General features: G+C 40.9%; 1 protein-coding gene across 1 annotated transcript in view; it reads left to right on the forward strand.

Moving 5' to 3' along the window:
* GADL1 (glutamate decarboxylase like 1) overlaps positions 1 to 18,283 on the forward strand; it is a 235,213-nt gene that overhangs the window by 90,454 nt on the left and 126,476 nt on the right. Inside the window, exons 10-11 of the mRNA XM_075827176.1 lie at positions 91 to 155; positions 248 to 329. Coding sequence (XP_075683291.1) covers positions 91 to 155; positions 248 to 329 — 147 coding nt within the window. The remainder of the gene's footprint in view (positions 1 to 90; positions 156 to 247; positions 330 to 18,283) is intronic.

The following is an 18,283-nucleotide window of genomic DNA, read 5'->3' on the forward strand; positions in this document are numbered from 1 at the left end:
GCTACAAGTATAAAGTTAAAAATAATGGTGCTGCTTAACGATTGTTATTCTGCTTTTATATTTTATGAATATTTATATACATTTGTGTAGGCATCTTGGGGAGGATCTGCACTTTTGTCTCGAAAATATAGGAAACTTCTACATGGTATCAGCAGGTGTGTTCAGATTCCCTCATCTAACATTGCATTATACTGTGACTGAATTTTTTTACATTTATTACATAATAGCAATATCTTTTTTCTACTAGGGCTGATTCAGTGGCATGGAATCCTCATAAAATGTTAATGGCTGGAATACAGTGCTGCGCCCTGCTGGTGAAAGACAATACGGTGAGTCTTATATTGATATTAAAGGAGTTCTCTGTCTTTTATTTGCTTTGAATAAAATACATAAGCAAAAATGCATAAAAAATTAAAAATATTGAACTCCATTCTCTCAGAATTGAGTAGTTGTTGTTGAGCATATTGTTCTGCCCGGAGACATACAGGAGAATTAGTGCTTGGGAATGACTATAATAGGTGCTTTACTAAAGCCGACCATACACATGAGATGAAAGTCGGCCATACCCACTGGATCTTTCGACCACCTGATGTGTTTGGAGGCCTCCAGACTCCGGCAGGTGACAACCCTCTGTTCCTGCGGGAGATAAGCAACTATCAGGGGTGTCTGGCAGCGGCTTATTCCCCTCTACCCATTGAAATAAACATGCATGCTTGGCCAAAAATGTATGTTTATGGTGGGGTCAGATGAAATAGCTGTCGGAGAAACGGGTGTTCGTCTGACAGTCATCTGCCCAGTTTTATTCCCTGGACAGCACTTCTTATCTCTGGTTAAGCTATTTTCTTTTGTAATTTTTACAGTACACTCAGTGTTATACAGGGTTAACAGTTGCCTGCCTTGGAGAAGGCAACATGGTCAGCACAAATTGAGAACACATTTCTCAGATAATACAACTCTTAAAGGCTCCATAGTGCGCTTTAATATGATACTTATTAGGGCACGTTCAGACATTTCAGAAAACACAGCGGACTTGCCACAGATTTAAGTTTTTGCTTTGCAAAGGCTGAAATACGCAGTGAAATTCTGCTTCTTCTCCGCAACAGCCTATGGTCCGCAGCAGAGTTTTCCGCAACGTCTGAACTAACTTTCCTAAAAATGTATAGAAACAAATGACTGTCCGCAGCGGAATTCCACAGCAATTCCGCAACATGTGAACGTGCCCTTACAGATGTCTGTTCCTGCCTGAAAATCTGGTACAACATTCTAAATAAATTACCAGAGTAGACCGGTATAGACTTATATGTCAGGCTAAAAAAATATAACACTGATTTCAAAAGAAAACAAACTCTGAGATCCAGGCGTTTTTGGAGCTGATTTTCAAAAGCATTTTTGATTTTTTGCAAGATTTTTTGAAGTGTATTTTGAGGCACATTTTTAATCTTTTTTTGAAATGTCAATGAAAAATAACTGCTTGTAAAATGCTTCAAGAAGTGACATGTCAATTCTTTTTTCCAAAGTGTATTTTTAAAACAATAGAAAGCTGTCTGCTGGCGTTTAATAAGTGTTTTTCGGCGCGTAATACAAGCGTTTTACACTCCGAAATACGCCTGAAAATATGCCACGTGAACATAGCCTAAGACCCAGAGTAAAACTGTTTGTGAGGATTCTGGGGTAGGGGCAGGTCTTAGGGCATGACCACACATGGCGGAATTCCTCCGCAACTGTCCGCATCAATGCCGCACAGAATCTGCGTTGCAGATTCTGCAGCGGATCTGCACAAAATGTGCAGAAAATTGATGCGGACTGGCCGCTGCGGACTGCAGGAAAAGTGCTTCTCTTCTCCCTATTCAGTGCAGGATAGAGAGAAGGGACAGCACTTTCCCTAGTGAAAGTCAAAGAAATTCATACTTACCGGCCGTTGTCTTGGTGACGCGTCCCTCTTTCGGCATCCGGCCCGACCTCCCTGGATGACGCTCCAGTCCATGTGACCGCTGCAGCCTGTGCTTGGCCTGTGATTGGCTGCAGCCGTCACTTACACTGAAACGTCATCCTGGGAGGCCGGACTGGAGACAGACGCAGGGAGTTCTCGGTAAGTATGAACTTATATATTTTTTTACAGATACATGTATATTGAGATCGGTAGTCACTGTCCCGGGTGCAGAAACAGTTACTGCCGATCGCGTAACTCTTTCAGCACCCTGGACAGTGACTATTTACAGACGTCTCCTAGCAACGCTCCCGTCATTACGGGAGCCCCATTGACTTCCTCAGTCTGGCTGTAGACCTAGAAATACATAGGTCCAGCCAGAATGAAGAAATGTCATGGTAGTAAAAACAATACGCTCCGCAGCACACATAAGATCTGCAGACTTCATTGCGGAATTTTGACTCTCCATTGAAGTCAATGGAGAAATTCCGCCATGAGTCCGCAACCAGTCCGCCACTGCTCCGCAACAGACAGAGCATGCTGCGGACACCAAATTCCGCTCCGCAGCCTATGCTCCGCAGCGGAATTGTACGCATCGTGTAAACGAACACTGCTAAATTAAAGTGAAAGTCAATGGAGAAACGGCTCCGCTGCGGATTAACGCTGCGGAGTGTCCGCAGCGGAATTTAAGTGAAATTCCGCCATGTGTGAACCCGCCCTTACTTTTGCTGGAGCTTTGTTCATCATTTTGGATAACCTTGGATGCAATTTTTTCCATTGGCTGAGATTTATTTACTTTTTGGTTTAAGTTTTTATACATAATATTTTTTTAACCCCTTAATGACCAGGCCATTTTTTACGTTTTTCCATCGTCGCATTCCAAGAGCTATAACCTTTTTATTTTTGCGTCGACATAGCTGTATAAGGTCTTGTTTTTTGCGGGACAAGATGTATTTTTTAATAGCACAATTTTGGGGGACATATTATTTATTGATTAACTTTTATTAACTTTTATTTGGGGAGAAATAGAAAAAAAACGGAAATTTTGCCACTCTTTTTCGCGTCTTAAATCTACGCCGTTTACCGTGTTATATAAATAACACAATAACTTTATTCAGCGGGTTGTTACGATTGCAACGATACCAAATTTGTATAGTTTTTGTATGTTTTACTACTTTTACACAGTAAAAACGCTTTTTTTCCAAAATTATTTGTTTTTGCGTCTCCATATTTGAAGAGCCGTAACGTTTTTATTTTTTCGCCGATGCGGTTGTATGAGGGCTTTTTTTTTTGCGGGAAGACTTGTAGTTTTTATTGGTACCATTTTGGAGTAGATGCGACTTTTTGATCACTTTTTATCACATTTTTTTAAAGTCAGGATTCACAGAAAACAGCAATTTTTCCAACGTTTTTTATAAAAAAAATTACGCCGTTCACCGTGCCGGTTAAATAATGTAATAGATTTATAGTCGGGGTCGTTACGGACGCGGCGATACCAAATATGTGTAACTTTTTTACTTTATTTTGGTTTTTTAATAGTAAAGCATTTTGTAAGGGGAAAAGCTGTGTTTTTCATTTTTTTTCAATTTTTTTTTAAAATTAACTTTATTAAACTTTTTTTTAACTTTTTTACTAGTCCCACTAGGGGACTATAATATGCGATTCTGCGATCGCATTTATAATACACTGCAATACTTTTGTATTGCAGTGTATTATGCCTGTCCGTTTAAAACGGACAGGCATCTGCTAGGTCATGCCTGCGGCATGATCTAGCAGGCATTCGCTCCAGGCAGACCTGGGGGCCTTTATTAGGCCCCCGGCTGCCATTGGAGACACAGACACTCGGCGATCGTATCGCCGGGTGTCGGTGGGAGAGAGAGGGTGCTCCCTCCCTCTCTCCAAAACCACTCAGTTGCGGTGCACGCTATTGTGCACCGCATCTGAGGGGTTAAACAGGTGAGATCGATACTAATATCGATCTCACCCGGCAGAGCAGGGACGCTCCCAGCCCTCAGCTACATCTGGCAGCTAAGAGCAGGGAGATTTGACAGCTCCCTGCTCTGTTTACTTATTCCGATGCCGCGACGTAAAAAGTCTATGGCATCGGAATAAGGCCCGTTAGTGACCGACGTAAAAAGACTATGGGCCGGTCACTAACGTGTTAAACTGTATTATTTATAAATATATATTTTTTTTTAACTGTATTATGTGACGGTCGCTTTTGTCGCCATGTGGGTTTATCCTAAAAACACTTTACAGCTACTCTATATAGATAGCAGACTTTAGACTCCGGAGAACTAACCAATCAAAACATTTCATTACTATTCTAAGTAGAGATGTGGTGTTACATGTTTTATGTCTGTATATGCGTTGTGTTTCCTACACAAGCTGGTTAATCCCTTTTATCTTTCCTTACAATGTTAAATCATCGAATTACTCTGTTATTGCACTATTCAGAAATACTAGATGCATAAATCCAATTTCTATTTGTTTTCAAATGAAAGGTTTCAAGCATGCATTTGTATTTACACTGCCTATCATGACATTGTTGTATTAATTCAATTGTTCAGTACCTGATGAGAATGACATGGTTGCCTGCCACATACATCGACATAATAGGCTCTTGTCTTGCTTCTCACTGTCTGGTACAGAACACTGCAGAACCCTCTAATTTTCATCTGCCACGTCGCCATTCAGTTCTTCTGTCAGTCACAGTCCTTCAAAGTCATTTGGATTTCTTAGGGTATGTTCACACACACTATTTATGGACGTAATTTGGGCGTTTTAGCCCCGAATTACGTCCGAAAATGCGCCTCAATAGCGTCGGCAAACATCTGCACATTCATTTGAATGGGTCTTACGATGTTCTGTTCAGATGGTCATTTTTTTTACGCCCCGCTGTCAAAAGGCGGGGTGTAAAAAAGACGCCCGCGTCAAAGAAGTACCTGTCACTTCTTGGGACGTAATTGGAGCCATTATTCATTGACTCCAATGAAAAGCAGCTCCAGTTACGTCCGTATTGGACATGGCGTTCAAGCGCCTGCACATGCCGTTACGGCTGAAATGACGGGGCTGTTTTCTCCTGAAAACAGCCCCGTAATTTCGGCCGTTACGGACGCTGTAGTGTGAACATACCCTTAATGTCTACTTGTCCGATTTCTTATAATGTAAAAGAATGCTTTTCTATTTTTTATTATTCAGGTACTTTTAACTTGGTATTAGCTAATGGCAGAAAATTAAGGGCATGTTCACACGTGGCAGAGTTTTTCCGCTGCAAATGTTGGTGCAGATTTGGGGCAATTACGCAACGAATCTGTACCAACATTTGCATATTTGACAGGTAATTCAGACGTTGCAGAAAACACAGCGGACTTGCCACAGATTTCAGTTTTTGCATTGCAAAGGCTGAAATATGCAGTAAAATTCCGCTTCTTCTCCGCAACAGTCAGTGCATGCTGCGGAGGGAAAATTCTGCACCGCAGCCTATGTTTCGCAGCGGAGTTTTCCGCAACGTCTGAACTAACTTGCCTAAAAATGTATTGAAACAACTGTAAAAAACGGCCGCTGGAGAATTCCACTGTGGAGTGTCCGCAGCGTAATTCCACAGCAATTCCGCCACATGTGAACGTGCCCTTAATGGAATTGTCCATTAAATCTTGTGGCTCGTATCATACTTATTAAATCTGCTCATTTAGCGGCCTCCAAATAATCCTAAAATAGTGTTGCATTGATTCTTGTATTTACATGGCCCTATATTTAGCTATTCTAGCAATCACACTGTGTACAGTTTCTTTAGCAAGCTGCAGATTTCTTTTCTTACAGGAACACATTTAGCTTTGATATATTTGCACTTAAGCTGCACTGACACCAAGCAAACCGACGGCTCATTAGACGTACTATCATCCTAGAAGAGAGAGAAATCTGCAGATGTTGGGGAACGTTACAGCCACAAGAACCAAGCCAGACTATGACTTACTGCAATTTCTTGTAGCTTCTACGGCTTTGTTCGCTAATCTCCCACTTGTCTTTAGGTAAAGAGTACAATCACTCTCGGAAACTTGCGCTGAGGTTTAGATAGATTGGAATTGTTTATTTCTGACATGGTTCACCGCCAGCCTAAAATCCTAAACTCCATGTTTACTGTTATCTATTCCTGCATTTCAAAGTGCAAAAGAAAATCTGTAAAGTAAACTTTTCTCAAAGAACACAATTCTGCTATTTCCATTTGTTATCTTTTGTTCTTCTGCACATTAATTTAAAATTTCGCCAGGATTCCACAACATTTCCGAAAGAAAATATCCATAATAACCTGTATTTCTAGCACATGCTAAATAGTAATATGGCCTATTAGGATATGTTCACATGTGGCAGATGTAGATCTATTCCACACGTAACGGAACTGCTGCAGCCATTCCACAGAAACTAGCAGGATTTCCGCTGTGGAAAAACCGCACCATTTCCTGCGTTTTTTACTGCAAAAAAATTTACAAATTTTGCTGCCTTTTTTGCCATGCTGCGAGATGGTGACATCTCCTCTGAAAAATGCAGCAATTCAGTCCACTTTTTCCCCAGCAGGAATTGACATGCTGCAGTACGAAAAAAAAATGCACCGCAGGTTAATATCTGGTCGGAAATGTTACGCAGCGTGTGGATGAGATTTGTTAAATCTCACCCACTTTGCTGCTACTTTATTCTGGTGAGTATTTTCCGGACTAAAAATATGCAGCAATTTCGCTACGTGTGGACAAGCCCTTATAGCAGAATTTGTACATGGATTTATACAAGTTGTAAAATTATACAATTTCTGCAACAAATCTGCCACGTGTAAACATACAGTACAGTACTTAGTCCAGGATAACACTGGAACAGTTTTTAGCTCAGTTGTGATCCTAAACTTAGGCCTACTTCACACACAGAATTGGCAATTTAAACTGCATCAAAAATGCTTCTAAAAACGCTAAGAGTATGTGCACACACAAAATAAAAACCGTCTCAAAGTACGGAGCTGTTTTCAAGGGAAAACAGCTCCTGATTTTCAAACGTTTTTTTAATTAAGTCGCGTTTTTAACGGACTTTTTTGGAGCTGTTTTTCTATAGAGTCTATGAAAAAGGCTTTAAAAAACGGCTGAAGAAGTGACACCTCTTTTTTGTGGCCGTTTTTCAAAATGTAAAAAAATTTGTAAAAAATGCCCCGTCTGAACAGAACCACGTTTTTCCCATTGAAATCAATGGACAGGTGTTTGGAGGCATTCTGCTTTGCTTTTTCAGACGTTTTTCGGGACGTTAACGGCCCTAAAAACGGCTGAAAACACTCAGTGTGAACATACCCTAACGTTATTAAAATGTAAGCTGCGTTTTTTAAGCCATTTTTTAGTTGCATTTTTGCTGCCATTTTACATTTAGTGTAATTTTGTAAATGCTTTTTTTTTCCTGGAGTTTTTGAGGTCCTATAGAGAAGCCTATAAGAAAAACGCCTGAAAAAACACCGGATGCTGTGTTTGGAAAAAAACGCCACTCACAACAAAATTGCTTGTAAAACGTCACAAAACAAAACGCAATTGTGTGTAGTGGATTTTATATTTTACTATAAACTTTAATGTAACATCTAACTGCACTAAAAAATGCAAGAAAAAAACGCCAGTAAAAACCACAAAAAACACATAAAAATGGAGCATAACACTTTGTGTGTGTGTGAATCCAGCATTATACATGTCGTTACTTTTGGATCCACTTTTGGCTTTGACTCAATAAACTGAGCCAAACACTGCATCAAAACTGCATGTGTGATCCTGGCCTTATGGTGGTTGCCTAGTTTGGACAACCACGTTCATATTCCCGGTCTGGCTGTTGGAAGACCTTTCAGGGCACGTTCAGTCATGGTAGACAATTTCTACTGCAGATTTTGCAGCGAAATTCAGGGCAAATCTTCAACAGATCGACTTCAAAATCTTCATATGAAACATGCAGATTTTGTTATGAATTTAATAAATGGCATGCAATATTAGAGTCAACATTTTTCAGACTTAATCTGCCGCGGCAAACTGACCAGCTCCTACCAACTCTGGGAAACAGCTGATTTTGCCGGAGTAAGATGTTGCCAGCCAAACATTTCGTACAGTGCAGGGGAAATTAAATATTACAAGGCAGGCATTCAGATGAATGGCCATACATGTAATACATGAATGGAGGGAGTCTACCAGAGCAGGACACACTCTTACAGCCCTCGTAGGGTGAATGAGCAGTGGTTGTCTTCATGAAATAAGCCCACCATAGAGGTTGTCCAGGATTAGAAAAAAGGATCTGTATTTTTTTTCAGAAACATTGCCACGTCTGTCGATGGGCTGTATCTGGTATTGCAGCTGATCACCATTCAAGTGAATGGTTATGACTTTTTATGGGGGAAAAAAAAATTACAAATTCTGGGTCAGTCTTATTATTTTTGTTGGCTTTTGTTTTTTGTTTGCAGTTTGTTTTACGGTTTAAAAGGGTTGTCCAGGATTAGACATGTGGGCCAATTTTTTCTTAATGCTCAAATACTGCTATACATATACTATGGGGATTTCAATTTATTCAACATTTATGGGTACAGTGGAACATATACTGTGTTTGACTAAAATGTATATTTATTTTCACCATTTGTTTGCATCATTCCATCTAGATATAAAAGAATATCCATTACAGATGCATGGAAGTTGTGGTCGGAGAGTAAGGGTATGTGCACACACACTAATTACGTCCGTAATTGACGGACGTATTTCGGCCGCAATTACCGGACCGAACACACTACAGGGAGCCGGGCTCCTAGCATCATAGTTATGTACTATGCTAGGAGTCCCTGCCTCGCTGCAGGACAACTGTCCCGTACTGAAAACATGATTACAGTACGGGACAGTTGTCCTGCAGCGAGGCAGGGACTCCTAGCATCGTACATAAGTATGATGCTAGGAGCCCGGCTCCCTGCACTGTGTTCGGTCCGGGACTTGCGGCCGAAATACGTCCGTCAATTACGGACGTAATTAGTGTGTGTGCACATACCCTAAGGGCCCATTTACACTGGCAGATTTTCTGCTCGGTAAATGAGCTCCGATTGACAATACAGCATGTCGATTGACGCTTAATACAATCTTTCGTCCCCAGACATTTGCAATTTGTCAGCAGCACCTGTCCTGTTCACAGAGATAGATGTGGTGCTGACAAGTGACCATTTTTCCGGCCACATAAAAGATCTGGCCGATGAACAATCATCAGCCGATGAACAATCGTTTGCTTGTTTGTCGGCCTATCACTGGCCTGTTTAATAGGACAATAATTGGGCACGAGGGCTGGAACGAGCACTAGTTCGCCCGCTCATTTGCCTGTGTAATAGGGCCTTAATCTTTATATAAATAGCATTAAAATATAAAAATGTCGTTTATGTACTAGTAGATTAATATAGAGATGGATTATGTACTGTATGTAGATTTGTATAGCACTGGTATGTATATCTTGTGTTTGATAGGTTGGAGTACCTATGAATATATAGATTTTTTTATTCCTTTGTTATTAAAAAAAGATTTATTAAAAAAGATTTGACACAATTCTGCTGTTAGCTGCAGAATTATGTCAATGCCGTTCCTTCATGACAAGCTATCCATTGCAGCCCACAACATGGAATTCAATAACTTTCTTGAAATTCACCAGTGTCAATTGCAGCTCTTGACGCAGCTTTGGATATTACTTCGTAGAGAAGGTTTCTACCCTTTGTCCCTTTGACTAATAGGACATATACAAGTGGTTTTCAATGGTATTCCTGCAACAATATTTGTATGAACTTATATAAACAATTATTATACAGATTAACACACTATACACTATTAGGCTACATGCACACGTTGCATATTTTGCTGTGGAAAAATATGCACCAATACCGCAGCAATCCGCAGGAAATTAGCAGGTAAAAACCTATGCGGTTTTTAAATTTTGATGCGTTTTTTGGTGCGTTTTCACGCTGCGGATTTTGGTGCGATTTTCCTCAGTATTAGGCATATGCAATTCGCAAGCGGAAACGCAAGATAAATTGACACGCTGCCGATTTTAAAATATGCACCGCTGGTCAATTTACGTGCAGAAGAATACAACAGCGTGTACATGAGATTTCATTGACTATGCTGGTACTGTATTACACTCGTAATACGCATCGTGTGCATTGACCCTTAAAGAGGCTCTGTCACCAGATTTTGCAACCCCTATCTGCTATTGCAGCAGATAGGCGCTGCAATGTAGATTACAGTAACGTTTTTATTTTTTTTAAACGAGCATTTTTGGCCAAGTTATGACCATTTTTGTATTTATGCAAATGAGGCTTGCAAAAGTCCAACTGGGCGTGTTTCAAGTAAAAGTCCAACTGGGCGTGTATTGTGTTCATTCTGACGAGAAGTATCATCTACTTCTCTTCAGAACGCCCAGCTTCTGGCAGTGCAGACACACAGCGTGTTCTCGAGAGATCACGCTGTGACGTCACTCACTTCCTGCCCCAGGTCCTGCATCGTGTCGGCCACATCGGCACCAGAGGCTACAGTTGATTCTGCAGCAGCATCAGCGTTTGCAGGTAAGTAGCTACATCGACTTACCTGCAAACGCCGATGCTGCTGCAGAATCAACTGTAGCCTCTGGTGCCGATGTGTCCTCGCTGGTCCGACACGATGCAGGACCTGGGGCAGGAAGTGAGTGACGTCACAGCGTGATCTCTCGAGAACACGCTGTGTGTCTGCACTGCCAGAAGCTGGGCGTTCTGAAGAGAAGTGTATGATGCTTCTCGTCAGAACGCACAGCTAGTAAAAGAAGTAAACACGCCCCGATGTAACGAACACAATACACGCCCAGTTGGACTTTTACTTTAAACACGCCCAGTTGGACTTTTGCAAGCCTCATTTGCATAAATACAAAAATGGTCATAACTTGGCCAAAAATGCTCATTTTAAAAAAAATAAAAACGTTACTGTAATCTCCATTGCAGCGCCTATCTGCTGCAATAGCAGATAGGGGTTGCAAAATCTGGTGACAGAGCCTCTTTAAGCTCTATTCTGCCATTTGGTGTTTCATAGATACTAATATGGCGGCCTCATTTTTAGTCACACATCTTTCCCCCATTGACAAAGATTGCTGTTATCAGAAATTTGTGTTTAAAGGGAACCTGTCACCAGCATTTCACCTATTAAACCAGCAATACCTGGTGGTAGTGGGTGAAAAATCATTTCTATATAACCTATAATTGTCTTCTTAGTCGGCTCTGTAGCTTTAGTATTCAGTTTTTTAGTGTTCACACCCTGTATGCTAATGAGCATAAAAGAGTCAGATCTTCGTTTGAAACGAGTCATGTCTTAATTTCTCAAGTCTTCCCGAGTTTTTCCCGCCTCCTTACGTTTGATTGACAGCTCCCCGCCTTCCCCCAGCACCCAAAATCCTGCGCTTGTGCATTGATGTCCTATTCTGGTGTGTGTGCACAAAGGGACACCGGATTATTACGATAAAAGGCGGTAAATGTTTGCAGACCGTTATTTACAGTCGGAGCAGGAGTTTAGGAGAGGGGATAACGGCAATTAACTTTTTATAGCAGTGGCAAGTGAGGGAGAAGTAAAGTTCAATAGGTGAAATGCTGGTGACATGTTCCCTTTAAGTAAACTTTAGTGAGCACCATATTGAAATAGAAATTTGCTATAATTAGCGTTATTTCTAAAACAATCAACCTCGACTTAATCTCCTGCTACATGCCTGCCCTGGTCTCTACCAGGTGTCCTTTTACACCGGCCAATATGCGCCATGTAAACGAGCGCCGATCAATGAAACAGCGCGTTGATCGGTGCTCATTTTATCCTTTCACAACGAGCTATGATTAGTAATGTATGGAGATGATTGCTCATCCTCATACATCTCCATCATATCTGCAGCACATGTCCCTGTTTACACAGGGAGATGTCCTGCAGACAATGATAATTTTTTTGTGCTGCATAAACAATATGATCAGCCGATAAATGAGCGTTTGTCCAATCATTGGCCCGTGTAAAAGGGCCTTTAGGCTGACAAACAGCAGGGGTATAGCTGGGGGAGGGCTAGTGGAGAATGTTCCTTGGGCGCTGAGAGTTGGTAGGCACCACTGACAACAGCAGCAAGCGTTAATATTAACGTTTTGATAATAACTGGGATACAAAAACTATATTGACTGTAGACTCCGTCCCGAAACATAAGTTATAAAAGCACATGTAGTAATCAGTAAAGTCCATGTTGGATCCAGCCATAAAACATAACAATTTTAATTTTGCCTGACCAGCTTCATCCGGGGCATTATGAACAAAAAAAAAAAAAACTCTATAAGTGGCCCTACAGAGAAACATATTACTATTATTAATTGACTTCTATTGATGAGACCAAATATTGAAATATTTTATGAGAAAAGAGGGGAAGAAAGTTCTTGGTCAAAAATGTTACATTTGGTAGATATTGCTTCATACTATCAAAACATATTTTTTCATGTACTAATTCTTAAACTTAAGCGGCAGATAAATCTATTCTCAACTAATTATGAAATCGAGTGAAATAATGGCTTGTCTTCAGTGATCATTTACACATAATGGCCTCATCGCTGCTACCAGACTATTTTGATTTTAATCACAAACGTTTTATCTGGGTCAACGTATGTTCAGCCAGCCAACAAGTTACTGAAGTCAGGGAAAGGATTGATTAAAATGTCAGATGGGATAAAAGACCAGTTGGGATAAATTTAACAATCACAGTCAATTAAGGTAATTACACCCCCTCTCTCGTCTTACAAATTGCTTCCTAAAGTCAATTGAAACTAAAATCACTTTTAGAATTTAAAGACTCTTTAAAAATTCTTTGTAAACTTATTTTTTTCCTTAGCAGCAGGTTATTTAGGACACAGACCAGAATGGCAACAATTCCAGGTTTTTTATTGAGGAGCAAATATACAGGGTGGGCCATTTATATGGATACACCTAAATAAAATGGGAATGGTTGGTGATATTAACTTCCTGTTTATGGCACATTAGTATATGGGAGGGGGAAACTTTTCAAGTTGGGTGTTGACCATGGCGGCCATTTTGAAGTCGGCCATTTTGTATCCAACTTTAGTTTTTTCAATGGGAAGAGGGTCATGTGACACATCAAACTTATCAAGAATTTCACAAGAAAAACAATGGTGTGCTTGGTTTTAACGTTACTTTATTCTTTCATGAGTTATTTACAAGTTATGGGTGACATTATGGGTGTCAGGTCCGAGCATTCCTAGATGAACAGTTTCCTGGAAAGTGGATTGGTCATCGTGGGCCAGTTCAATGGCCCCCTAGGTCTCCCGATCTGACCCCCTTAGACTTTTATCTTTGGGGTCATCTGAAGGCAATTGTCTATGCTGTGAAGATACGAGATGTGCAGCAACTGAAACTACGGATACTGGAAGCCTGTGATAGCATTTCTTCTGCGGTGTTGCTATCAGTGTGTGAAGAGTGGGAGAAGAGGGTTGCATTGACAATCCAACACAATGGACAGCACTTTGAACACATTTTATAAGTGGTTAGAAACTTGTAAATAACTCATGAAAGAATAAAGTAACGTTAAAACCAAGCACACCATTGTTTTTCTTGTGAAATTCTCGATAAGTTTGATGTGTCACATGACCCTCTTCCCATTGAAAAAACTAAAGTTGGATACAAAATGGCCAACTTCAAAATGGCCGCCATGGTCAACACCCAGCTTGAAAAGTTTCCCCCCCTCCCATATACTAATGTGCCACAAACAGGAAGTTAATATCACCAACCATTCCCATTTTATTTAGGTGTATCCATATAAATGGCCCACCCTGTATACTGCTTCAAAGGGCTTATGCACACAGCTGTATTATAGGCTCCGTTAAGTACAGAACTATAAAGGGGCTGCCATAGAGGCACATAGAGTCTCTACAGTACTTCTGTATGCCTCTCATTTCATACAAAGGTGTACAGAGTTTTTATAACTTGTGACATGTTCCATTGGATACCGTATGTACGGAGATATTCTATGGAAAAATATCTCCATACATGCTGTGCCCGACAAGGCTTGTACAAATTATGAGCTGCAGGTAACCTACAGGAGAACTATTGAGCAAAGTAATGTTAATAAGTTAAAAGAAGATTTATGATGGTGGACACCACTGATTAAGGCCTCATGCACACGACCGTAGCCATGTGCACGGCCGTGATTTTTGGGTCGGCCGGCTGCGGACTGTCAGTGAGCCCGGACCGCAGAAGACGGCCATAATAAGGCATGTCCGTTCTTTCTGCGGTGCGGGCTCCCGGGCCATGCATGGACCGTAAAAACTACGGTCGTGTGCATGGCCCCATAGAAATGAATGGGGCCGAAATTCTCCCGTGGATTTTCGGGGGAATTGTGCCCGCAAAAACACGTTCGTGTGCATGGGGCCTAAGATAGGTTCTGTAGACATCTAATATTATAGGACCATAGTTTCCGACACTTGACATCAGGGACACAAGAATTGTATAGATTGGATTTTTACTTTCCTGATTCTCTTGTTTCCCAAAAATAATTAACACTTAAGGTGTCCGGTAGTCCTTATACCACCTGCTCTACTTTTCTAGCATAGTGTGTGCATTTGGCGGAGCTGAATATGCATGTTAGGAAGGAATAAAATGCAGTTAAATAACTCTACCGCGCACTGATAGATTATATTCATAGAATTTACCATCTGTTGACAGGTAGCAGCGGGTTGCAATACATTGAGCAATCTTTGGAAAACTAAAAGAAGCACAATATACCTGCGTCAATGGTGAAGTCCAATTTAAAGTAACTTTTAGCATACACTATTGCTTTTACTTTTTATGAAATATTCTCTAGGGATCCTCATCATCCACGCCGTGTTTCCTGAACAGGATGGTCTTTAAATTCCAAAATTTCAGTGTATTGTAAAGTTATTTTTTTAATTAAATTAAAAATAATCGTCATAAAAGACGTGCATGAGCTCAATGTTTCACAGAGGGATCTGCTTCGTCAGGCAATATATGAGATAAAGGTACAGATGTAGCCACCTTTATCTTGACTTTTAACGTATTAAATACAAAGTGTCAAGAAACTTTAACTTCACTTTTTCAATGGCTTTTGTTGTGTGATTTCACGCTGCAGCAAGTTATCAGAGTCAAGATAAACTTGGCTACATCTGTACACGTGCATTTATATATGTTTTAACAGAGGTGGAATTTGGGGGCCACCCAATACCAATTCAACTTAAAGAGGCTCTGTCACCAGATTATCAAATCCCTATCTCCTATTGCATGTGATCGGCGCTGTACTGTAGATAACAGTAAAGTTTTTTGTTTTTTTTAAAAACTATCATTTTTGGCCAAGTTATGAGCAATTTTATATTTATGAAAATGAGCCTTTCTATTGGAAAACTGGGCGTGTTTTCTCTTATTTCCAACTGGGCGTGTATTGTGTTTGTAACATGTTTACTTGTTTTACTAGCTGGGCGTTGTGAATAGAAGTGTATGATGCTGACATATGATGCTGACATACACTTCTATTCACAACGCCCAGCTAGTAAAACAAGTAAACACGCCCAGATGTTACAAACACAATACACGCCCAGTTGGAAATAAGAGAAAACACGCCCAGTTGTCCATTAGAAAGGCTTATTTGCATAAATATAAAATTGCTCATAACTTGGCCAAAAATGATCGTTTTTAAAAACAAACAAACCCGTTACTGTTATCTACATTGCAGCGCCGATCACATGCAATAGGAGATAGGGATTTGATAATCTGGTGACAGAGCCTCTTTAACATTGCATACAAAGATTATTAAAATGATTGCTTAAACCATTAAAACCAGAACTCATATCAATTAGTATACAGATTTCTTTAATTTAGTAAATTAGTTATGATCCCATCTGCGCTTAAGTATAAAACACTGTGCAGAAAATGTGGTAAATGTGGTAAAATAATAATTGGTATTCCAGAAAAAAAAGAGTATTTTGTTAATTAAATATTATGAACATTCCGTATCAAACACTGGGAAGTTGTGAGCGGAAATATCCAAAAAAAGGAGGATGATTGTTTCACATACTTGAATCTATCAAAAAGAAGGAGTCAGCAGTGGTGGATTAAATAGACCATAGGACCTGGGCTGTTCCCCAAGCTTGGGCCTCCCTCCCCTTGACACAAAGGGACACATCCTACCGAGAAGGGGAATGGTAACACGCATTTGTCTATTAATCCTGGACTACACAAAGACTTTTTATAGAATACAAGGATTAACTTTAAAAGACATGTCAGGAGAGGTGACAGATTCTCTATAAATCCAGTGACTCACAAGCGACATCTTCTCTGATGTGGGTCGTTCTCTTTTCTTTTCTCCCCCATCTGACACAGACCGTTATGGCGATTCCTGATGACTGCAGAATTTCCTGATGAGACCTTTTGCCCCTCAATTCTGCAGCCATTTCAGCCTCTATGGCAACACAAAAATTCAGACACCAATCCTCCTAAATTGTTTTATACCTCAGACAAAACCCCCTAAGCAAATTAAGACCCCAGGCCCATACATTAAGTTAAACCAACAAAATTCAGACCCCAAGGGGTAACTAAACTTTTAAAAATCTTTTGTCGTGTCATGTAAAATGCCAAAAGTTTTGATCGCTAAAACAAAGTGTCAGAAGCGCTCGGGTTAGCACTGTTCCACTTGGTTTCTGATCGGCTTTCCTCAGAGCGGTGTACAGGCTCACAGACTTTCTATTGAGCCCATAAACCACTTGCTCGGCTATCAGAGGAAAGACGATCAGAAACAAAGTGGCACAGTGCTCACCCGAGCGCTTCTGCAGCTTCGTTGTAGTGATCGGTGTGGGTCTTAGTGCTCGGATCCCCACCGATCAGAACTTTTGACATGTCACTATGACATGCCAAAAGTTTTTTTAAAAGTTTAGTTACCCGTTAAGCAGTCAGACACCCCACTTCTTGACGTAAAATAACTCCTGAGGGCTCAATGCGGGGATTATACTACAAAGGGGGGTCAGAGCGTCTGATTGTCTTCTGAGTGCTCTATGGGAGGGTCTGAGCATCTCACTCTTATGGCTCTGGGGAGAAGGAGTTATCCTCCCCATAGAGCCCTCAGCAGTCAGTCAGATGCTCTGACTTCCCCCTTGCAGTATTATAACTACTGAGGGCTCTATGGGGGGGATTATACTGCAAGGGGTGGTCTGAGCATCTGACTGACAGCAGAGGGTTCTATGGGTGGAAAATTATTTCCCCGCCCATAGAGTCCTTAGAAGTCAGATGCTCAGACCCTCCAAGGTATAACTACTACTGAGGAGCCCTCTGCAGTCAGAATGATGGTCAGACCCCCCCCCCTTGCAGTATAATCCCCCCTAGCATTGGCCAATCCCTTTAGCGTTAGTGGGGGCAGGTGGATGAGTGCAGTGAGAGGCGTTCACTCTTTCACACAGCCACAGCTCACTCACCTAACTGCCCTGCTCTTCCCTACAGAATATGAAGAGCGCTCTGCTGCCATCTTGCTCTTCTCTGGACGTGCGTGCAGCTTCAGAGAGGCGTGTTCTAACAGATGTGCCTATCGTGCAGCACATCTGCTAGTCAAACCTCTTTAGACGTAGTTTGTAGATATCGCGGCTGCGGCACCTGCCCAGCTCGTCCCTGCAATTATGACTCCCCCTGCCCCATCTCTTCATCATCAGGTGGGACTGATGATCTCGGGAATGCGGCCGACAGCAGCCCTGCATGGTTTTTTGAAGTTATGTGCGGTTCGGGCAATGGGCCCCGGGCGGCCGTCCGAACCGCCCATATGAGGATCCACCACTGGGAGTCAGCTATTGTATATATCCAGATTTTATTATGACATAACAGAAATCTCTATACAGGACATCCTTCAGGGAGAGGGACCATCTGACATGTTTCCTCCGGTCCTGAAAAATTACCATATTCTCTGAGCAGCGGTTTAGACTCATTAACAGATGAGAGCATAAGATGTTGACATAGATAGATACAGGAAACAAAATAACTATATTCCAAAAATTGGTAAATAGTTTGAATGATTGAATATTAATTTAACTGCCTATATAAACGTTTAAAAATAATTTTCTTAGTATAAATCTAAAAGGTTGGGCACTAATGCCAAAGAATCTGAGTGCAGGCATTGGCAAAACACATCATGGATCCTTAGTAGAGTGTCTGAAATATATTAGTAAAAGTTCGGTAAACTCATATATCAATGCGACACTAGACAAGAGTAGTACACACTACTGGTCTATTTGCCATAGCGATACACAAACAAAGCAAGCCTTTATGAGATTTCTTATGATCCGAT

This window comes from Rhinoderma darwinii, chromosome 5, assembly GCF_050947455.1.
Source record: "Rhinoderma darwinii isolate aRhiDar2 chromosome 5, aRhiDar2.hap1, whole genome shotgun sequence".
NCBI classification, from domain to species: Eukaryota; Metazoa; Chordata; class Amphibia; order Anura; family Rhinodermatidae; genus Rhinoderma; species Rhinoderma darwinii.